At 38.8% G+C, this 21,836-nt stretch overlaps 1 protein-coding gene across 4 annotated transcripts in view; it reads right to left on the reverse strand.

Annotated features, from left to right (window-relative positions):
* The window catches only part of BAZ1A (bromodomain adjacent to zinc finger domain 1A), a 64,366-nt gene that overhangs the window by 37,681 nt on the left and 4,849 nt on the right, over positions 1-21,836 (reverse strand). For all 4 annotated transcript variants that reach the window (XM_027726824.2, XM_027726825.2, XM_027726827.2 and 1 more), the window contains 2 exons: positions 18,581-18,859; positions 5,294-5,437 (listed from right to left, as the gene is read on the reverse strand). In XM_027726824.2, coding sequence (XP_027582625.1) covers positions 5,294-5,437; positions 18,581-18,859 — 423 coding nt within the window. The remainder of the gene's footprint in view (positions 1-5,293; positions 5,438-18,580; positions 18,860-21,836) is intronic.

A 21,836-nucleotide genomic window follows, 5' to 3' on the forward strand; every position in this document is an offset into this window, starting at 1 on the left:
AACTAACTTCTCTTAGGTGGCAATTTGTAATCGAGTTGTACTGTTTTATCAGGAATTCAATCATCATCTTATTTCATCAGTAAGGAAAGTTGAAGTAGTTGTTATGTGGATGAACTAGGAGATTTAAAACTATGCATTTCATCATAGTCAGTCCTTCTGGCATTTACAAAATGCTTTAAGGTGGAGTCTGTACCAAAATTAACCAATATACCACTTGCTATTCTTTAGCCCTGTGAACAACACACACGAGATGCAGAGAAAGGTACTCGGCAAGGAAAGAAATATAATAGAAGAAACCCACCCAGCTAGTCATATTAGCAAAACAGAGATAAACTGTATATATAAAGTAGTACAGTATATCCACCGGCAAGATTTTTATGTCTCTACATAAGCTTGGTGAAAGAGTCTTCGTATTTTGGTCATACCATGACTTGATCTTCCATGATTAGCTTTCCTATCTTGAGACTGAAGATGAAGTTATGAAGGCTGTTACTAGGGATTTCTGGATAGTATAAAATACAAACTTGCTCTTTACCATACATCCCTGTGTTTCCAGCCCTTTCATCTAATAAGCTGAAGAATGACACAAATAGATAATGTTCAGATAAAAAATAAAAGGCAGAGTACCAATGTTAAACCAAAAGTAAATTAGCTTATTTATACCTTTTTAATAGATTCTAAGCTCTGATACTGTCTGCAGTCAAATGCAGGGCCCAAAGTATAATCAAATGTTCCACTCTTGTATCATTAATCTTTACTTTTTAGTTTGAGTAAATCCTTCTCTCAACTTCAGTGAATCATATGCAATAGCCCAAACCTAATTTCCAAGGCACTACATTTTTTCTGCTTAGTTTCTGAGTTTCCAATTATTATCCCAAGAAGTGAACATATTCCTGAAATCCCCCTCCATAAATCCAAATTTAAAGTCAAAATTTTGCTTAGTACAGAAGAGGAAGAAAAGATCATTCAGTACACATAGAAAGTTTTAAAAATTATACAGATTATCTAGTTGCTTTGGCATAAAAGTAATATTATGTTTGGTTATATTTTACTTTATAAAGTATTATAGAAAACACACAAGAGTTAGCAAGGGTTAGACCCATTTCACAGCACAGAGCCCTCATGGCAAATCTTCACAGCACAGCTCTGACAGACAACCAGATCCAGAGGAAAAAAATAGAGTATTTTGTAATTTAGTAGGTAAAAACTGGAACTGACTCACTCATATTACACTAGTTTCTAATGCACTCAAGTAAATGTGGTTAGTACCTGTGGCAATGTCCTGCATTTTTGGATGGGTTTATAGTGAACCACTGACAGGTAAGTATCTCATCAGGCCTTCAATTACTTGGGCATGGTGACCACATGATCTGGACACAGATTTCTTCTTACAGTACTGCTATGCTGTATTCTGACAGCGTGGTATTAAGGTAGCTTTACCAAGAAACTTCTGAGACCTTAGAATCACAGAATTGTTAAGGCTGGAAAAAACCACTTAGATTGAGCCCAATTATTACCCTGGCACCACCATGTTCACCACGAAACCATATCCCCAACTGCCACACCCACATGCCTTCTGAACATTTCCAGAGATGGCAATTTCACCACTGCCCTGGGCAGTGTGTTCCAACATTTGACAACCCTTGGTGAAGAAATTTTTCCTAATATCCAACCTAAACCTCCCCTAGTGTAACTTGAGGCCATTTCCTCTCATCCTGTCACTTATTAATTGGGGGAAGAGACTAACACTCACCTTGGAACAATCTCATTTCAGGTTGTTGTAGAGAGAGGTAAAGTCCCCCTCGAGCCTCCTTTTCTCCAAGCTAAAGAACCCCAGCTCCTTCCACCTTGTCCTTCTCAAGTACCTTGCCCAGGGCACAACTGCCTATACTATGTGGTCTGAGTCTTGCTGGAGCTACCTATACCTTATGGTATTAAGGGAAGTAGAAAAATTGCACAGAAAAATACTTAGAGTTAGAAGATCAGGAAGGCATCTAAAATGAATGCTGCCCACTTTTCCAAAAAGAGGTAGTGACTTTTCTCTTTCTCTCTGACTAAGTCTAGGAACAGAAAAAGTTCCCTTGAACAATCCTAGCTAAATAACACAATCATTTTATGGTCTCCTTATGCTTCAGGGCAAGCCTTACACAGAGGTAACCTGTCAGTATATTGGTCCCGATAGCAAAGCTGACCTCAGCACACCTTTGAAGGTTGCCACAGACAAGCAACTCCTACTGACCAGTAACAACTGCCCATTTGGAATTGCAAATATTTTCTGTAATCTGACTAAAACTTCAACGACAAAACAGCAATCTGAAGACCATTAACAACACGCTAGTTATACTGCTCTAGGTACAAGACTACAGCACTTTGCAACAAAATCCTGACTTTGAACCTCTGATGAAGATTTTAAGCTGCCTTTAATCCAGTACTTTGGTCTTTCCTTCCAATATAAAGTGGACTAAGACCTACCATCATTATTATTTGATTCAAGGGATGGAGGGATGAGAGAGGAAGAATGGAAAGACTTAAAGACAAAGAAAGATTTTTGTACTGAAGATATTGTATACGTTTGGTGACAAGCTATGCCCACACTTTTTGACATATCCAGTAAATAATTTCTTCTCCAAATAAAGTCAGAAAACTAGGCTGAAGATGGTAAGAAGCCTGGATAGTAAGGTTCCACTGACATAATTTTCAAAAACTTTGTTACCTCTTATATCCCAAAATTTGCAGAAACCATTAACCCTTCCCCAAAATTGTTCTTAATTTCAAATTGAACAAACACCCAAATTTACTTCTATGAACCAGCAAACCAGAAGATTTTTTTCCGTAGTATTTCTGATGGTTGATGATGATTCACCTTACTCAGAGGCCCTGGCAGAAGGAATCCCATGAATTATTAAGTTGCAGCTGAATTGTACACCTTTGTCAGTAAAAGCCCCTCTACCTCCAGTCTGCTGCCAAGTGCTAAAAGCAAACACAAGAGTTCAACCTTACCCCTAAAAGTCTAGCAGTTCAAGGTATGAACACTGCTATTCTATGTGACCGCTATCCTATGGTACCAGAAGGTCCCAGGGCATGGTATAAGCAGTTTAAGAACTCAGAAGACTGCTACCTTTTGCTTCATAATCCAGGCCTTAGAAGGCAGCCTATTTTTCTGCAGGACTGGAGGAGTGAGCGCATCCTGGCCTCTTTCTCCCTGTACCACCCCAACTTTTACTGCAGAATACAATAAAAATGGTCAGCAGGAACACTTGTACAGACTGCATTGCTATTTCTGCTTCACACAGACAGGAGTAGGGTCACAGAAAGGCTGGGCTCTCTAATGACATCTATTTTCAGTTAAGATTCTCTAGCCTTACAGATTCTTTGGGAAAAATATTTGCAGATGGCCCATCAATCTGTGCTGTGCTCCCCTCCCCCTTTTTCACAAACACCCCAAGCATCTGCTGTACCATTGTTTGCCTGCACACAAGTCTTCGGGTTTTGAGACCCAGTCTTTGTGCGAAGCTGCAGTGCTGTTAAAGGCAGAACTATCATTCTGCACATATATACTGCACATATATGGTTGATATATACTGTTGGTTGGATATATACTATTGGTCTCAACATGACTAACATCCATACTCTCCCAAAGAAAAGTCTCTCCATAAACAGCAAAATACAGTCCCTGAAAGATCAGGGCTGCAAAATGATGTCATTCAGTTCAGTGGGATTTCTTATTTTTATGAGTAATGGTATAAAGAATCTTAAATGCCATACAAAAATTGACAACAATGCTTTATACTTTCAGATGGGTTTTGCAGGTACAGCAAACAATACTTTTCAAGTTTGCATATATCCAGAATATATCTAGAGAACAACTGATGTGTTATTACACTCTCTCATTTGTTATAAACACTCACTTAAAACTTCAAGTAAGCATTTTAAAGCCATAAGAGGGTTGCAATTTAAACTTGTAGCACAAATGTTAGTTAGGTATGTCACAGAACAGTGCTTCAAAAGTTAGTATATTCTCACAAGATTTCCTTTTCTCTCCCGTCTCTGCACTGTCAAAATAGCTAATCAGCTGGGGAGAACCACAGACTGCCCGGGAGAGCAAGACTTAGTCCTACTGCCAGCTCTGCATGCATGGAAATGACAGCACTATAACAGGATCAATCCTACAGTCAGCACTGTGCACAATTGCATAATTCAAACAATAACCTCCTTTCAAATGCCATATGCCTTTTGGAACACTGAAAATGCATTTATTTTCTAAAATATGTAGGACATCTTCATGCACAACTTGGACACTGCCTTCAAGAGACAGCAGAAAAATTTCAAAATTATTTACCCCATGTTATTTTCTTAGCCAACTGAGGAGCTCCATCCTAGTTATTCAAGGCATGTCAGGACATGATTTCATCATGCAGCAATCAATGAGATTAATTTCTGTATCAATGTGACATCAAAGTCAATAACAGTTCATGCAAAGCCTGTTGTTGCTAGATGCTAGATACTAGATTGGGGCCCAATTCAAACCCTCTTCTTTCATCATCGTGTCTGTGAAGCACAAAAATCTTCTCATAATGCTAGGATAAGATGCACAGAGAGGTTCAATTGCTGGCCAGTAAAGGGATACTCCAAACTAAACACCACAGTTACAGCCAAGAAGCTCTCATATTCAATGTTATTAAGCGATTCCAGCCTATAGAAAATTCCTGAAGACAAGACACACATTGTTTCACTGCACCTAAAATCATAATCAAATCCATTAAATACAATGGTATATATTTATATGGACCCACGCACAATGAAGAAAGCTTTGTATGTTTTTGGTTTCTTGGACACAAACATGTGAAGTCTCTGGGAAGACTTTTCACAGAGTTTTAGTCCTTCTCTTATGAGGCAATCTCAATTCTGAGTCCCATAATGGAAGTGAAATAATACCCAACTGCAGAAATGCATAACGTGACTCCATTTTCCAAGCTAGAGCAGCACAGGTTCTGCAGCACAAAGAACTACTGACAGGCACACACAGCTCTTCCACCATCTCTCAGCAAAAACACTGCCATTGCAAACAGATTAGCTATGATTATTCTGTAGGTATTCCATTTCTCACAGTGCAAAGTTTTCTGGTGGATTAGCATAACTGGCACCTGTGAATGTTCAGCTCGTCACCTTCAGCTGTCTGAACACTCGCAACCCATACAGATCAAGTAATTTGTTTCAGTCAGACTCTGCCACATCTGCTTTAGTCTCATTTCCACCCAATCAGAACAATTTATACTGTAAAAGTATCACGTACCCATTTTGTGCAGAGCTATTGTGCGTTTCTGAGTCATCACTGTCGCTGATGACAATTGTGTCTCCATCAGCACTGCTGGTGTGGCCATTTGCCATTCCATTGTGATGGGCTGGAGGTATGACTTCCAAAATCTTACACTGCAACCTGAAATAGAACACAGATATTTATTAACGTCAAAGTCTTTCACTAGTGCAAGAAGTCTAAAGTTGTAGATGTTATTTTAAGAATACATATATACCTGAACATTGCATTGTCTACTAAATAACTAAGAGCCTTGCACTGAAAAACTAGGTAAAATATTAATTTCATTAGTACCATCTAATAAATGAACAAACTCATCTGCTTACACAGCTATCAGCTTTGCTACTCAGGACAACAAATCAGGTTACTTGTGGTTGTAATTGGTTTTTTTCAGTTCTCATTTAAGTAAACTAGAAAGTTAACTCAATGTGTTACTTAAAAACTAGACAACAAAAGTTCTACATCTATTTCAATAGCAGTCTAAGAAAAAGATTTTCAGATCTCAAAGTATTTTTTCTTATAAGACATCATCTTCTACTGCTGTCGATGACCTAAATAAACAAGGCTGAAATGATCATTATGCATCTAATCTTAATAATGGCCCATTTATCTGCTGACACATATTAAGGCTCCATCTGGCATGCACACAATTGACAAAACAAGTCTATTCCTTTGCCATCCTGAATGCTAGTCATAAAAGGCAGAATTAACTACATATCAAAAAGTATAATTAATCAACACTTCATGCTGGGTAACTATATTATAGCTGGTACTTAAACACTAACCTTTCTAGAATTCACCCCTTTCTAGAATTCCATGGTTTATATTTTTTAGCTTAAAATCCAAAAGCTTTGTCTGATTCATGAAAATTAACTACTGTAGTCAATGGACATCGTCACACGCTACCACTAAAAGCTCAAAGCAGGGGAAGAAAGAACACATAATAATTCTCTTCTCTGGGCACCAAACACTCCCACTTGAAATTAATAAAATGTAGAATACATGAAGTACTGGGCTTGAATTAGTGTGGCGTCACGCTTAAGTTAAAAACAAACAAACCCCAACAAATCCATGACAGACAAATTCTAAGTGTTCTTCTATATGAACTCAACACTGGCAAAAAGGAAGCAATGTCAAAATATTTCTTGAACAAGTCTTTCTGCAACCAGACAGTACTATCCAAAACCTGTACACAGAGGGAGAAAAGTTGAAAACATTAAAATATCCTAGGTAGTATTCACTTGTGAATTTATCAAGGATCAGTAATGTAGTTAGAGTCTGCAGCTGCTCTCTCTAACAAGACAAGAGCTCCAGGATGCTCCAGCAGGTTATTTAAAAAAATATGATAATTAAAAAAAAAAATCAAACCAACAAAAATATTAACATCCTTGTCTACTCCTAAAGACAACAATATGACCAATGCTTAAATTATCCATGGGGACACCAGAGTTGCTTGCACAGAGCAGAGAGGCAGCATGGACTCGCTGGCCACAGGCATGCTGCCATTCCAATGCATCCTGCCTCGTTTCCAAAGCTGGTTGGTCTGGAGCTGGAAGACATGTTTTGCCAGCCAGTGGAGCCCAACCTAATTAACTGTGAAAACCTAAATAGGCTCTGTGTAAGGAACCAAGAGCACCCAAATACAATGGAGACAGAACCTGGTGGCTGTTCATAAGGTAAGTCCAAGTCCAGCAAGGCTTATTAAGGTCTGGCCCAGCACCAGACTCAGTCTGAGTCCTACTAGAAAAGTCTATCATTAGTAACTTGGTTTTCCACTATCTGGAACATCACAGCTTCCCCTTCGTACTAAGTAATATGGAGCTGACTGCATAGCAGAATGTATATTATTAGGCTGGTTTTTTAAAATCCAACAGAGATCACCTGCTAAAATAAAGACTTCTTAGTAGAACTACTTCTGTTTCAGATTATAAAATATATTTCCTGGGGAGTCCAATTCAAATTAAAACGCACACTTAGCCTCTAATGGAAAAGCAAAGGCACCGCGGCCCGCACGCTGCTCATCCCCCGCACGCCGCTGGAGGGAGCGCGCACTCGCCGCCGCGCGCCCCGCGCTACCCAGGGCCGCCCAGGGACAAAGAGGCTTCATCCTCCCAGACAAAAAGACTTGAATATTGGAGTCACCGAGTAGTTCTCCAAGACTTAATTTACCCGCTTATCCATCAGGCTGACCTGTAATTTACAGGGTATCACATCTCCTTCTCTAAGGATGGAAATTATATATTCTATACGCTTGATTCGGTAAGCAGCAAAAGCCCCAATACAGTTTACAGCTGCCTTTTTTTTTTTCCCCTCTCTTTATTTTTAAACAGGGAGAATGACTAACTGATTAAGCTATCCCAGAAAGGAAGTGATACTCAGTCTTCTACGCCATTCAAATCATTGGCAGAAACCTCTGGGGAACGAATCAAATTAATGACACACATTACCTGGCTCAATAAAAGCACAATCCAATGCAATTTAATGCTTACTGATAGACAGGAGATTAAAGAAACTGATGCAACCATTCCTTCTGGCATTAAAGAAATAATCTACAAATGATTTTCTAAGCCTTGCTACAGTCAAGTCATGGCTAGTAACACCCAATTCTGGGGACTAAGAGAGGTAAAGACACTCTGCTTCTAGTGCAAATGGTCTGCTCTTTTCAATAATCTAATAATTCCCTGAGTTCACTAATTACAACTCTTATTAAAAAAGATACTTTAAAATCATTACAGAACTTAGGTCAAAGTCAAACCATGCTCACTCACTATTTCCCATAAAATAAGAATTGGGGGTAACTCCATCTAAAAAACCAGCAACATTAAAGTACATAAACATGTACCCCAAATATCCCCCTCAGTCAGGAACCACTTTCTTCAAATTACAATAAAGATTGTGAAAAAGCTTACAGCCATACTAAGTGAATCCCAGAAGTGTTCAGAGAAAGATCCAATATAGAGCCATCTCCACCACAGCCCCAGCAACTCTAGCTCAGACACTGACACCTATACTCAAAACAGTTTTGCTTACCTCTTTCTGCACTACAGGCTGTTATCAACAGCGGGGCACAGGTCCTCTGATCTGTCCCAAGGATGGCCTTTAAGCTTACAGCTCTATCCTTTGTTAAGCTCAGTAACTAAGCTCTTTGAGGTCTCTTATATTACAGGAAGGGCTCCAATAAGTGCTTGGCCTTATGATTAATTCTGTGGGGTTTTTTGTTGTTTTTTTTTTTAAAGAAAGAAAAGAACAACATAGGAGCCCAATTTTTTTTCAACACAAAGACAGAGGTGGTATCACTGATGTAATTTTTTTTTTTTTATATCAGTTTATCTTCTCTCTCAAATGAAAAAGAAACCTGAGAACTTCCATCAATTTCCATGAATTTTGTATAGGGCTGGTCAGTTGCACAGAAGAAAGAACATAAGTCACTCCAGCAGTCTAAGGGCAAGAGACAAGAGACTGTGGTAGCTTAGCGCAATTAGCAGAAAACTTTAAGGTCTGACCAAACCTTATCACTCCCAGAATGGTCAGGAAGAGGCAGGCTGAAGGTATACAAAAACAAACTGCACCTGTCACCTCAGGCTGCTGCTCTACAAGATGCAGAGATCACCTAACAGTTCCCACCAAAGGGTGAAATCTTCCCTTGCCATTCCTTCTTCCAGCCACATAGCTAGCATGGTGCTTGCTTTTTGTAGCTCTGGCACTCAGTATAATTTACTGATTGCCATTAAATTGAATTCAACTACCTGACAAAAAAAAAACTAAACAAAAGATATAAAAAAACCCAAAACAACCAAACAAAAATTCATAACCCAATGTGAAGAGCTGATAAGCTTGTGTCATATCAGCTACTTCAAGCAGCTCACTGCTTGAACGAGGATCTGATGAAACTAGAGCATGTGCAAGAGGCAAATACTGACCACAGAAAAAAGAGGAGGAGGAAGGAGAGCTGTCCATCCACTTGAGAAGTGTGGGAAGAGAGGTTGCCACAGAAGACTGAGGCAGAAAAGTTTGAGTATCTCAGCATTCTCATCCATTTTTACCAGTTTTTCAGCACAGTTTATGAGGGGTTTACACCTTCTTTGACCTTCCTTTTCTGGTTAACACACCTGTAGAAGCTCTTCTTGTTATTCTTTGCATCCCTTGCCAGGTTCCATTCCACCTTTGCCTTGCCCTTCCCTCACCCCATCCCTACTTCATCTCTATACTCTTCCCAGGTCACCTCTCCTAGCTTCAACTGTCTACGCATTTGCTTCTTTCCCTTTAGTTTGACCAGCAGTTCCCTACTCAGCCATGCCAGTCTCTTGCCTTCCTTGCCTGATTTCTTGTTCCTGTGGATGGCTAGCTCTTGTGCTCGATAGAAGAATTCCTTCAAGATCTGCCAGCTCTGTTCCACTCCCTTGTCTTGGAGGGTAGTCTCCCAGGGGATCCCACTGACTAACTCCCTGAAGAGCTGGCAGTTTGCTTTCCTAAAGTTCAGGGGCCTAATTTTACTCCTTACCTCACCCACATTCCTCAGGTCTACAAACTCCACCAATGCATGATCACTGCAGCCCAGGCTGCCTCCAATCTTGATATCCTCAGTTAGCTCTCTTATGTTGATGACTGTCAGATCCAGTATTGCATCGCCTCAGTTAGGGCTGTCTACTACCTGAAGTTAAGAAGCTATCCTCCATGCGTTCCAGGAGTCTCCTGGATTGCCTACAGCTCGCTGTACTACTTTTCCACCACATGTTGGAGTGGTTGAAGAGCCCCGGTAGGACAAGATCCTGCAAGTGCAATGCCTCCCGTAGCTGGAGCAAGAAGGCTTCATCAGTAGGCTCCCCCTTGATCAGGGGCCTCTAGTAGACACCAACCACTCACTTCCCTTCATTGCCCCAGTCTCTGATTCTTACCCGCTGGCTTTTGATCTGCTCAGGGCTGTTCTTCAAAGATAGCTTTTCACACTCAATTCACCTCTTGCTGTAGAAGGCAACCTCACCCTCTCCTTCCTCCCCTGTCTCTTCTGAACAGCCTGTAGCCACCAAAAGCCGCATTCCAGTCATGGGATTTGTCCCACTAAGTTTCAGTAATGGCAACAAGGTTGTAGCTTTCCAGTAGTACAGTGCCTTCCAACTCCTCCTCTTTGTTGTCCATGCTGCATACTTTGGCATAAAGGCACATCAGCAGGGCTGTCAGCCATGTCACCTTCCTGGAGGATCACCCTTAATTCCTTTGAGATAATTCTCTGCTGTTTCCCTGTTGGCTTCTAATACCTTAGCAGTCCCTGGCAGTCCCATAAGACTGTTCCAGTGTGGCTCACACATTCCAGAGTCAGAAGAGTGTAGATGCACTTCAGCTGGGCTACTGATTTCACTCCCAACACCAGCATGTAGCCCACAGGCTCATCTCTAGACAGCCTGGTCTTATCCCTCCCCCCCTTAAAACCTAGTTTAAAGCCTTCTCAATCAGCCCCACCAACTCATGGGCTAGAATCCTCTTTCCCCTTTTGGACAGGCAAACCCCATCTGCCTCCAGCAGGTCTGGTGCTGTATAAACCACCCCACGATCAAAAATGCCAAAATTCCACCGACGGCACCAGCCTGTAAGCCACAAGTTGATCAGATGCATTCTTCTGTTCCTTTCAGCATTATTCCCTGTTACCAAAAGGACTGAGGAAGACACCACCTCTCCTCCTGTCTCTTCAACCAGTCAACCCCAGTGCTCTGAAGTCCTTTTTGATTGCCCTAGGACTTCTCATCAACCTCATCACTGCCAACCTGGACAACAAGAAGTGGTAATAATCTAAGGGCTGAATTAATCCAGGGAGTCTCCTAATGACATCTGTTACCCAGGCCCCAGGGAGGCAGCAGACTTCCCTGTGGGATGGGTCTGGTAGGCATACAAGACCCTCAGTTCCCCTCAGAAGAGGGTCACCTACAACAATAACCCTTCCTTCTTTCTTAACACTCAAAGTTGTGATCCGTCTGGTTGACTAACTTTTTCCAGGCAAGCCCCTTCATCTCCATAATCTGCCTGTTCCTTGAGAACCTCATACCTACTCTGTAAGGGCACTTGGGAAGGCAAGGGAGGCTGGGAGGGGATTCTCCTATCTCCCCAAACAGGGACTTATTTCCATTCACCCTTATCTTTGATGTCCCCTCCTTCTGTCTAATGGTGAGAGGGCTGGGGCTCCTTGACGCTTGCTGAGCTTCCACTCACTGTGTTTCTCTCAGAAATGGATTGGTGTAACTCCACCAGTCTATTTCTGTCTCATACTCCCTGATACTCCTCAGCCTCTCCACTTCTTCTGAAAGAAGAGAGTAATCCAAGAAAAGGGTAAGTATAACTTACTTGCCAAATTCTCTTCATTCAGCTCAGCAACTCAAAGACATGTACACAAGCTATTATTATGAGCTGCAGGAAAAGTAAGTATCTCCATTTACCACTACTGGAGCAGCAGAAGAACACAATTTAAAGAGGAGGAAGACAAGCTACACCCCCTCTACATAACAGGCCAAAACCAGCCATCACTTGCTATCAGAGGATACCAAGTGAAAACTTCAGCCCTGCAATTACTGGCGCACTTTTCACTTCTCAGAAAAGTTCTTCCCAAATACCGAGTAGGCCTTTACATCCAACCAAGGCCAGCATTAGAAGCTGTGAGAAGTGGTCTCTTCTCACAACTCATCGAGTGTTCTGCACACCAGCTTTTGATATAGCTAGTGCTAATCACCCTGATAGAAGTAATAGTCTGGCACTCTGCTATGTTCCCATATCAAGTCAAAAAAACAAGATACCCTAAAGGCCCAGATAAGTTATAAATGTGCCTCTGTACGCTTTACAATAAGCAGACAAGAAACATCTCTTGGATGCAGACAGCTGTGGGCAGTGGGGGAATATTGCAATGCTTTGAGGCCAAATTTTAAAATAAAAAACACAATGATCAGTGAGTCAGAAGCAAAAGAAAATTCAATTAAGACACACAAATGAAAGTGAAGTTTTTCAAATGCCAAAATTAAAAAAAGTACACCTTTTCTAATAGTATGTAAAGTTAGTTGAATACAGACAAGTCCAATAGAGTAATACAAGAAGCTATAGTAACAAGTACCAAAAAGTACCAAAAAGCTATAGCCTCATTCTGTTTTGTCAGCTTTTAGTTGGTTTTTAAGAAGTAAATGTCAGATAAGTGCAGTAACTCATATCCTTGTCCTAACAGTTCTCATATGTTTGCAAGTAATTAGAGAGATAAAAGTGAGACAAGATCTGAGGGAATAAGTGATATCTTTTTACTAAGCTAAATGGTACAGTTTAATGCACACATAAAACAAAAGCACAACAAAGAGACACGTTTTACGCACAATGGCTTCCTCAGCTGTTGCTTTTGAGTTTTAGTAACTTAATTTGTCTGCCAGGTTATAGGTAAGACTGTATGCTTCAAAGAAACTAATAGGAAGCATGGTTTTGCTTAGGACAAGAGAGTCCTATGTACAGACTAGCTGCATCAGCTGTCTCCTGTGGAATTAGGACAGTACTGCACCGGTATATGCATCATTTTGACTGCCCAGACTTTAGTTCTTATCATTGTACAGATTAAAACCACATAAATTGTTAAAAGAAACAAACCAAAATCTGTACCTTTAAATTTATAGTTATAAAAGTAGAGAGTGTGCACAGAAATGACAGCTAACAGAGACTGGCAGTGCCAATTGTCGTAACAGCTGTTCAACAATCTATAAGAAAGGAGTTGCAGGTTCTTTTGCACATATTATCATCTCATAGCTTCCACCAGTCAAATACAAATATATTTATTAGTCAACAAAACAAATATATTTATATCATAAAGGACTTAAGGGCAGTGGAAAGTGAATTCCTTAAGCATGATTTTGCAGGCTAAGAGTTCACTGATCCTTAAACAGCTGTGCTGGGAGAACACAAACTGTACTCGCTCTACGAATAGGTAAGCTGCTCTCCAGAACTGTCAGAGATGCTGTTTCACAGGCACCACACTGTTTCTGCTACTGGAAGTCAAATTCACCTCTCAAATAAAGTAGGAAACTTTCTTTTTATGCAGGAACTTATGCTTAAGCCTTACCACTAGAAAAACACACTACAATTAAGTTTACTGTAACTCATTAGAGTCTAAACATAGAAGACACTTTGTCACTTACTACCTAGTGATCTTATATTAACTGATCTTAATGCTCAAAAGACAACTACATATATATGAGATTAATACCTTATTGCCAGTTTGAATAAAAAGTTGGAAAATTATCTATAAGCTTCTCTCTTACAAGGATTATCTTCTACCATCTTAACTCCCTATCAGCTATATATACATATACATACATACATACATATATATATATATCAGTCATGACCAGCAACATGCTTCCTGTGCCCCAGTTAAGACTTAAAGAGATGAAAACAGTATGCAAATCTTTTAATTGGCCTAATGCAGTGGTTAATCCACTATGAACAGTCCTAAAGCACTGGGATACCAGCCAAACAATTGATGAGTTAAAAAAAGAAGTTTAACTTGCAGGCAAGGTTCTGTGATTATCTGTTTCCTGCAGCTTGGCAATGGTCAAAATCAGATCAGTCAAAGCAGAGAAAGGATGTTAACCTATAATAAGTATACAATCAGATGCAGCAATCTTCCTAACAGGGAGCTTTGTCTACTACTTCTGCAAGTAGGTTCATTTTTAAAAGCATCCTGGTGTTGCTTGCTCACAGACACTAGGCAAGTAGCCTTCTGCAGTGGTGTCATCTAGTGGTCAAATTCAATGAAAAAAATATTTCTTTTTGTATCTGACATGTTCTGTATGAAATCTGTATGATTTCTTCCTTCTCATACACTGACCTTTAAGCAACTTATTTCAGTCTCTAAGTGGCTGACTTTTTAGTTAAGTGCCATACTGACTGATGGGCAACAATTGGTTGTGCCCCAACCTCTATGGGGAAGGGAAGACATCATCACATAAGCTATTTTTAAGAGCGGGAAAGGGGGAACTGAAGAGCTAACAGAGTTGTCCAATGTAAAACCTCAGATCTCCTCACTGCTCAAGTCATATCAAAAGTTTATAGTTTAATTAACTAATTATCACACTGCTCACTTTTATATCCTAATAAAGATGGCCATCATTTCTTGTGATAGCACCCAGACTCAGAACACTGATGTTAAATAACAATTGGTTGTTCGTACATGCTTTAAATCTAGTTTTTCCTCCAAGAAATTAAAATAATTATAAAAACCAAAAAGCACGTTGCTGACCTCAAGCAGAAAAGAACAGGTCCTACTGCTGAGTGAATTAGCCTGTTGAAGATTTTGTTTGGTGTGTCTGAGGCATTAGCTGAGGTTATTACTCCAGGTGGGCCTTCCATACCACATAGTTCCAGCTTTCAGGTAACTGACTTCAGATGTCAAGATGTTGAAAATCAATTTAACAAGTTTTATGTACCAATAACAAACACAGTACTAAGTCAGCAACAAATGGACAGTTTACTGCAAGAGATGCCATTCCTTGTGGAAAATCAAAAGACCAACAAGTACATGGGTCTTAAACTTTCAGTTCTGAAGCACAAATATAGGAAGCAATTCCAATATGATCAACATTTTTCAAATCTGCTTCGATAAAGTATGAACTAAAATATTAGCTGCTTATTTGAGATATTAATTATTAAATATTGCTCTAAATTATGAAATATTGCTCTAATTTTCCACTCCAACAAAATCTCAAATAATTTCCATGCCTTTTTCAATAAATTATTTTCCATAAACCGCAATTTGACATTCTAAATAACAATATTTACAGTGTCAACTGCTTTCAATTATTTAGCAACTCAAACTGAATTTGAGACTAATTTTTCTACATATATTCTATGATGTTTCTGATCAATGTTTCAAATAGTAATTTTGTCTGTTGTGAAAGTAGAACTAGGAAAACATTGTTACACAACTCCTGCAGTTCTTTAACTGGAAATCCAAGCACTTCATGTTTTAAAGCATAACACAGCTGCCACTTTGAAGAAAAGTCAGAGTCAGTTTGGCCAGAAAGGCCGGACACATACAAAGCAAGAAAGCTGGCCATTTTAATCAATATATAAACCTGAAAGGGTTAAAGAGCAAGCAGAATTATCTCTTGCTGCTTCTAACAGGTTACCAAATTGCACGCATCATTTCCAGAGACTGCCTGAACAAGCCCCATCATAGGACTGGGGGGCTTTCTCTGCAATTTATTTCTGGTTAGTAAGGGCTGTTGAAGATACCACACGTACCAAAACAACAGGAAGTGAGAGTATCTCCCAAACTCTCCTGAGTTCCTCCTACCAGACCTCAGTAACAAGGCAGAAGCAGCCAAATTCAAAACTAAGCAACACAACAAAACACTACAAAAGAGGAGAGCTGAAAGACCAGACAACGTAATGGGGCATCAGACACTGCCACAACCAGAACACACGGGTTTGATACAACTGAATAAAACAATCTCCACCTACACTTTGAACAAACCACTTGCCCTCTCCTCTTTCTCTTTCCAGATCACCTGTTGTTGCTCACAGTACTCTAGACTACTTCATATACTCAAGATAAAAACATTTACATTAAGCCAAAATGCTAACCCTTCTAAGGTTTGGGTTCCCTCCCATTTCTTTCTTCAAAATCCAGGAAGCTGCATCAAAGCAATCTATCCTACAAGAATATGAGGCATGCAAAGTTAAGAGTTAAAAAATATCAGTACTTAAATTGCTTGAACAGTCGCTGGTTACACATGCGTTACGTTGTAGGCTTTGCATTAAATGACGCACGGAGTTCAGGAAGGAAATGATCCTGACATTAGGCATGCAGAAAACTTCATACATAAAAGCAGTGGAAGAGTTTACACCACCACGAAACAACTGGGTTTTCATGATCTGCCAAATTCTGTTGGTATCATAGGATGCTATGACACTATAGATGGACTGTGATAATTTTTGCTAGAGGGAAAAAAAAAAAAATCACGAAAACATAGCTGCACATGACAAACACATGCAAACAGGTCTGCTGAAAAGCCATGTTATGTACAAGTAACATGAGCTGGTACACTTAATCCCCAACATAGTATCTCAAAGTACAGGTCAAAGTCAACTGTTAATTGAGGAGATGAAAAACTATGCCTCACCTCCTCCCACTTTATAACCTTTAATTATGTATCTCTAAGCATAAAAATACCTCCCCTCCACATTATCGTGCTATCTGCAGTGTTTCCTAGATTTAGTTTTAAAGGTCTGAAATAGGTCTTTGCTACACATTTATCTAGAATATCAGTGGCATACAATCAGCTAAGGTAAGTTTCTCATTCTTCATTTTATCAGGCACCAATTTATACTTATGTAGTTAAAAATATACAATCTCTAGCAGGCTAATTTTTTATTGAAATAAATTTTATTTGAAACTTCTATCTTTTGTATGGTATCCAGCCCACCCCAAAGGCTTAAGAAATTTAGCTTATATACTATTAATATATTGATAAGTGAAAGTGGAACATAAACACAAAATTGTTAGATATGTATCTCAACACGACTTTGAGTAACCAAGAAGACTGAATTGAACACTGGTAAAAAAAATGATAGCACTATCTTAATGAGAGAATCATATCACAACTTTATCCGAACAGCTTTAAAAAGCTACAATGCATGCATGTAAATATTTTAGCAAACAGTTTAGAATAGAGATAGAAGAGCTATTCTTGGGGGGGGGGAAGTTCTAGAAGAACAAACAATTTTTTGCTATTAGTTTGGAAACTAACAGTATCTTTAAAGATAGAAAACTAAAGCATTTCATGGAGCAAATGAAAACCAACACCTGAACCATACTGATAGTTTATAATATTCATGTTTCTACATTAAAAACAAACAAACAAACAAACAAAAAACCCAAACCTAAACCAAAAAACAACCAACACCTTATTCTCTAAGCAAAATTACTGTAATACTTGTGGTAATCTCAGTCTAGTCATTTGACAGGTATAAAGATGAGAAAGATAGAAAGAAACTTTGGATGTAGGTTTTCCATACAGAAAGCAGCAACTCTACTGAAGTTGTTCTTGTCCTGGCTTTGCAGACTGGGACTTCACTGGTTGAAAGGAACAGAGCAGGGAAGAGATGGAAAGCTTTCCTACTAAGCAATGACCTTATGTACATACCCATACAAATTTCCTTACAATTTGTCTCCTGCAGTGCATCAACAGATTTTTCTTCCTGGTGTAGTACAAAATTTGCCATAAATAATATCTGGATCAGCCACTACAAAACCTCACACAGAATAATTGTTCTCCAGCGACCATTTTGAACCAGCCCACTCCTATCACCCAATAAACACCAGATTATGTGCTAAACATCAGGCTATCCACAGAAGCCTCTTCTACTCTGAAATGTAAGCTGTCACCTTCCTCCTGAAAAAATCAAAATGACGCTAACAAACCATTAAACCCACCAGCAACAGCTGAACACACAAAGGCTTTAGCGCCCATTCTGCAGGTTATTTCCAGGTTGAACAGGTTTAAGTTTTTCCCATTTTAAACCTCAGTTAGGTGAAACTGTAAACTCACTTTAGACAAAGCTGTAAACTCTTTTAGACAAAACATGGACCTTTCCTGGACCTCTCCCAGAAGCTGCTTTAAAGAAAAACTCAAGTTTATTTACTACAGAGCATATGCACCAATGATATGAGAAAGAAAGCATCTGAAGGTCAAAATTCTTCTAAGTTTTTAATCAGTCTAAGATAATAGTAAGAACACTTGCAATATATACACCAGTATAATAGTAAGCACTTTTGCTATTCTCTGAAAAGTAAAAATCCAACTTTTATCAATTATTTGAAGCTTTCAATAGTTTGGCCATTCATTCCAAATGATTCATCAAAACTTTCATGTAATTTTTAATTCCTACCTTCCCTTAGTTTCTCATTGTCATTCTACAAACAGTCCACCTTTCTCACACCAAAAAACTGACATTCCTTTGCAAATCCACCACACAGACCAAAAAACATGCAGGGCAAGATCTGCGAGCACTGCCCTCTCTCCACGACTGCTTCAAAGCTAAGGACAGAGATATCAAGCACAGCGACACAATACTGCTCTTAATCAACCTAGGGAAGAGCAATAACAGTATCACTCACCTAAGTATCACACCTCACTCTTGGTATATCTAATGGAGTTTATTACCCTTGTTTTTGGTTTAAAAAAGCACACACAAAACCCAGCCACACTAAGCAGAAAGAAATAAGTACTTATTTTTCAATATACTTACCTTGCACCATTATTTCTAACTACTTCCACTGTTTCATCAACAAAATAGCGATCCTTGACATAAGCAAAGATTTCATCACAGATCTCATGAAGTCGGGTGCGATGGGTAAGGGTGGCCAAATACAGAACTGGAATGACAAGTGCCTCTGGAAAACTTTGAAGGTTATGTCTGGCTTTCCTCTCTGATTCCAGTGCTTCCTGATATGTGAGTCCTGGTTTACCTGTGACAGCACAGCTCCACACAAGGCTGTTGCAAAGAATAGTGCGTTCAAAAAAATCACTGAAAAGAAAGAAAGGCAGGAGGGGGAAGAAAGAAAGAAAACAGTTGAGTTCTGACTAACATTTTCAACTTGCTAACAGTTAATACAGCAACAAATTGCAAGTATCTTTTAAAAGTCTGAAATGCAAAACCATTTGGACAAGTTGTAGATAATTAAGGGTTATCTGCCACTTTTCAGCCATGGCAAATTGCTATTATAAAACCAAAGTCTCCTCTCACTACAGACTGTAGTAACAGCATCAAGATCTAGAAATGCTGCAAACAATATTCATGTATAAGAAGCCTTATGCATAATACTAATAATAATCACACTGACTTTAATAGGTGTCATATCATACTCACATCCCCCTCCATTTCCATAAATATTTGCAAGAGGAGTGTTTAAAACTGTACAAACATGAAATAACTTTAAGATCACAGAAACATGTTGCAACTTGAGTAAGTTTCAGATTTGAGTGCCTTAACTCACAAATGGAAAGATGGGAAAGGTAAAAAATTAATGTCAAGTAGTTCTCTAAATAGTTTTTATTCCTTCAGTGTTTGTATAGCTCTTAGAAAAAGTACTGAACTATTTTTTTCCTACAGATTCTTCTCCTCCCTTGTTCCATTAGTAAACATTGATTCTCATGCTTTCATATATTTCCAACTGATGCTAAAACTACATTGTTGTTATGGCTTGCTTGCTAGCTGTTATATTGGAGTCAAGAAAAAAGAGCTTTCATTAGTTAATATTTGTCCTTTTTTGACAGGTATCAGAAAAACAGCGGTTTGTTAAAACACTTTCTAGATGAAGACGATGAGGTAGCTATTCATAAAATCACGTTAAAACATATGATATACTACTGATCGATGATTGGACAGCAGAGCAGTCTTTCAATATGCCCCACTTCAGACAATGCTTCTATTTGCTTTACTTTACAAACCTTGATGGACTAGTACTGATAAGTATGCAACACACAAGACGACAAACTCAGGTTTTCAAATAATTTTTAATAATGGGGTTAGAGAGTTGGACAGTTCACACTGAGTTTTTTCCTGCAAACTCAAGCTGGTAAATGTTCATCAGTGACACTGATGCAGATGACAGTGTTCACTGCAGATGGACAGATGAACCATAACATTTTGTAAATGAAAATGGAAATTCCAAATTGAGGACAATGAAGGGTCTTGGCTCACATAATCCTTTCTGTACGAGCACAGGATTCCTCTGAGTGAGATATGCTTTAGGAATAACATCAGCTGCGAGGAGGGGAAAAGGACAGAAGAGGAAGAGATATATTATCTGAATAATATTTAATAGCTACAAAAATTCAGATTTTTATATCACCAGCATCTACTTAATATATCTGACAGTAATGGATAATCTGGGCTTGCTTACTCTAAACAAGAAAAGGAGAAGAACAAAGCAGGAAGAATAAGATAAATTATTCTTCATTATATGAAGAACAGATGGCTGTCAGTCATTCATTGTGCATCTTTATTGTGTATTATCTTATAGTTACTAAAACATTTTAAAGAACGGGTTAGACAAAAATCTGTTTTGTGGGTTTGCTTTGGGGTTCTTTGTGAGGTGATCTAATGCATAAAACATGATCTCTTCAGGTCTCTTCCTGCCCTACATTTCAATACTTCTGTATTAGACTGAAAATAATTTTTACGGATGGATATTCAATGGATAAAGTATCAGTTACACAAATCATCATGCAGTTGTATGTATCTACATATATTTTTGTGTCTCACTTACCAAAGAGGTTCTTATTATCTTTAGCCAGGAAAGAGAAAAACGCCCTAAAGAGAAACTATAAAATGTGCCAGAATATAATTTTCAAAAATTATGAAAGTAAAGGGTAAAAAAAAAAGGCGGAGAGAGAGATCAAAGAAGGAGGGAGAGACAGAGGTTGACACTGACAGTGCCCCTTTAAGAGCTGCTGTTATTCTTTGTGAGGGGACATCAGGCAGTCATGCTATTTAAAGCAACAGCACTGAACTTATGGGAGAGAAAAACCTAAAAAAACCCAAACAAACAAAACAAACAAAAAAACTCCCCAACACCAAACCCCTCTCTAAAAATTTTTAATTCATGATTAGTACAAGCAAAATGCTAAGATTACTTTAACTGAAACATATTTGAAGAAAACATGTTCCATTTGCATACAGGAGTAATTTGTGTATCTAGTTTCATTCTCCTTCATTTCCTCTTTTGTTCTGTGTGGATATTTCCCCTGTGAATTTACAGGGAAGAAAAGAAATAGTGTGAGAAGAAATTATATTTGATTTTGAAAGTATTATTTATCTTTAGCTATCATTACCTATAGCACATCAAAATTAACTTGGTTTGAGAGAGAAGAAAACAAAATCCCAATAGTATAGATGTTACTGGTAGTACCCTTTCTCTCCCTGTCTCTCTCTAGTGAATGTCAGTTATCACAAAATGATTGACAAAGAGCAGACACAACAGCTACCAAACCAAGAGAATGCTAGCAGCAGCAGTGATACCTTTTCTCTTTACTTCAAGAGTAATAATGCTGTTGATCATATTCTACATTCAACTTAAATTCACAACAGCAAGAGCATCTGCTGCTACATCACATCTGAAGCCTTACTTACATCTTTGTCTAGGGTATTACGGTCTTTGGGGCTTCCTTGCTGGTTCAAGATCTCTGTGACTCTTGACAACATGGAGCAAGAAGTTCATAAAAAACATATCCACAAAGTTCACTTGCATCTGCCTGCAAGGAGTCAAATGTAACTGTGACCACCTTGGTGATATCCACATGAGCTCAACTACTCAAGGAGCACGGACTAAAAGCTAAGTTGTCTTTCTAGTAGTAATTAATGCTGACTTCTCAGATGGATGTCTCTTTTCACTTACATTAGTTAGTTTGTCATGCAAGGTAAGGCAAACTGTAAAATTATCAGCAAATCACTGAGTAGTAGTTTAACACTGCTACTCAGTAGGTATTTGATTGGAGGCAGT

This window comes from Pipra filicauda, unplaced genomic scaffold (genome assembly GCF_003945595.2).
Source record: "Pipra filicauda isolate LSUMZ 115617 unplaced genomic scaffold, ASM394559v2 scaffold11_size5308982_pilon, whole genome shotgun sequence".
In the NCBI taxonomy this organism is placed as follows: Eukaryota; Metazoa; Chordata; class Aves; order Passeriformes; family Pipridae; genus Pipra; species Pipra filicauda.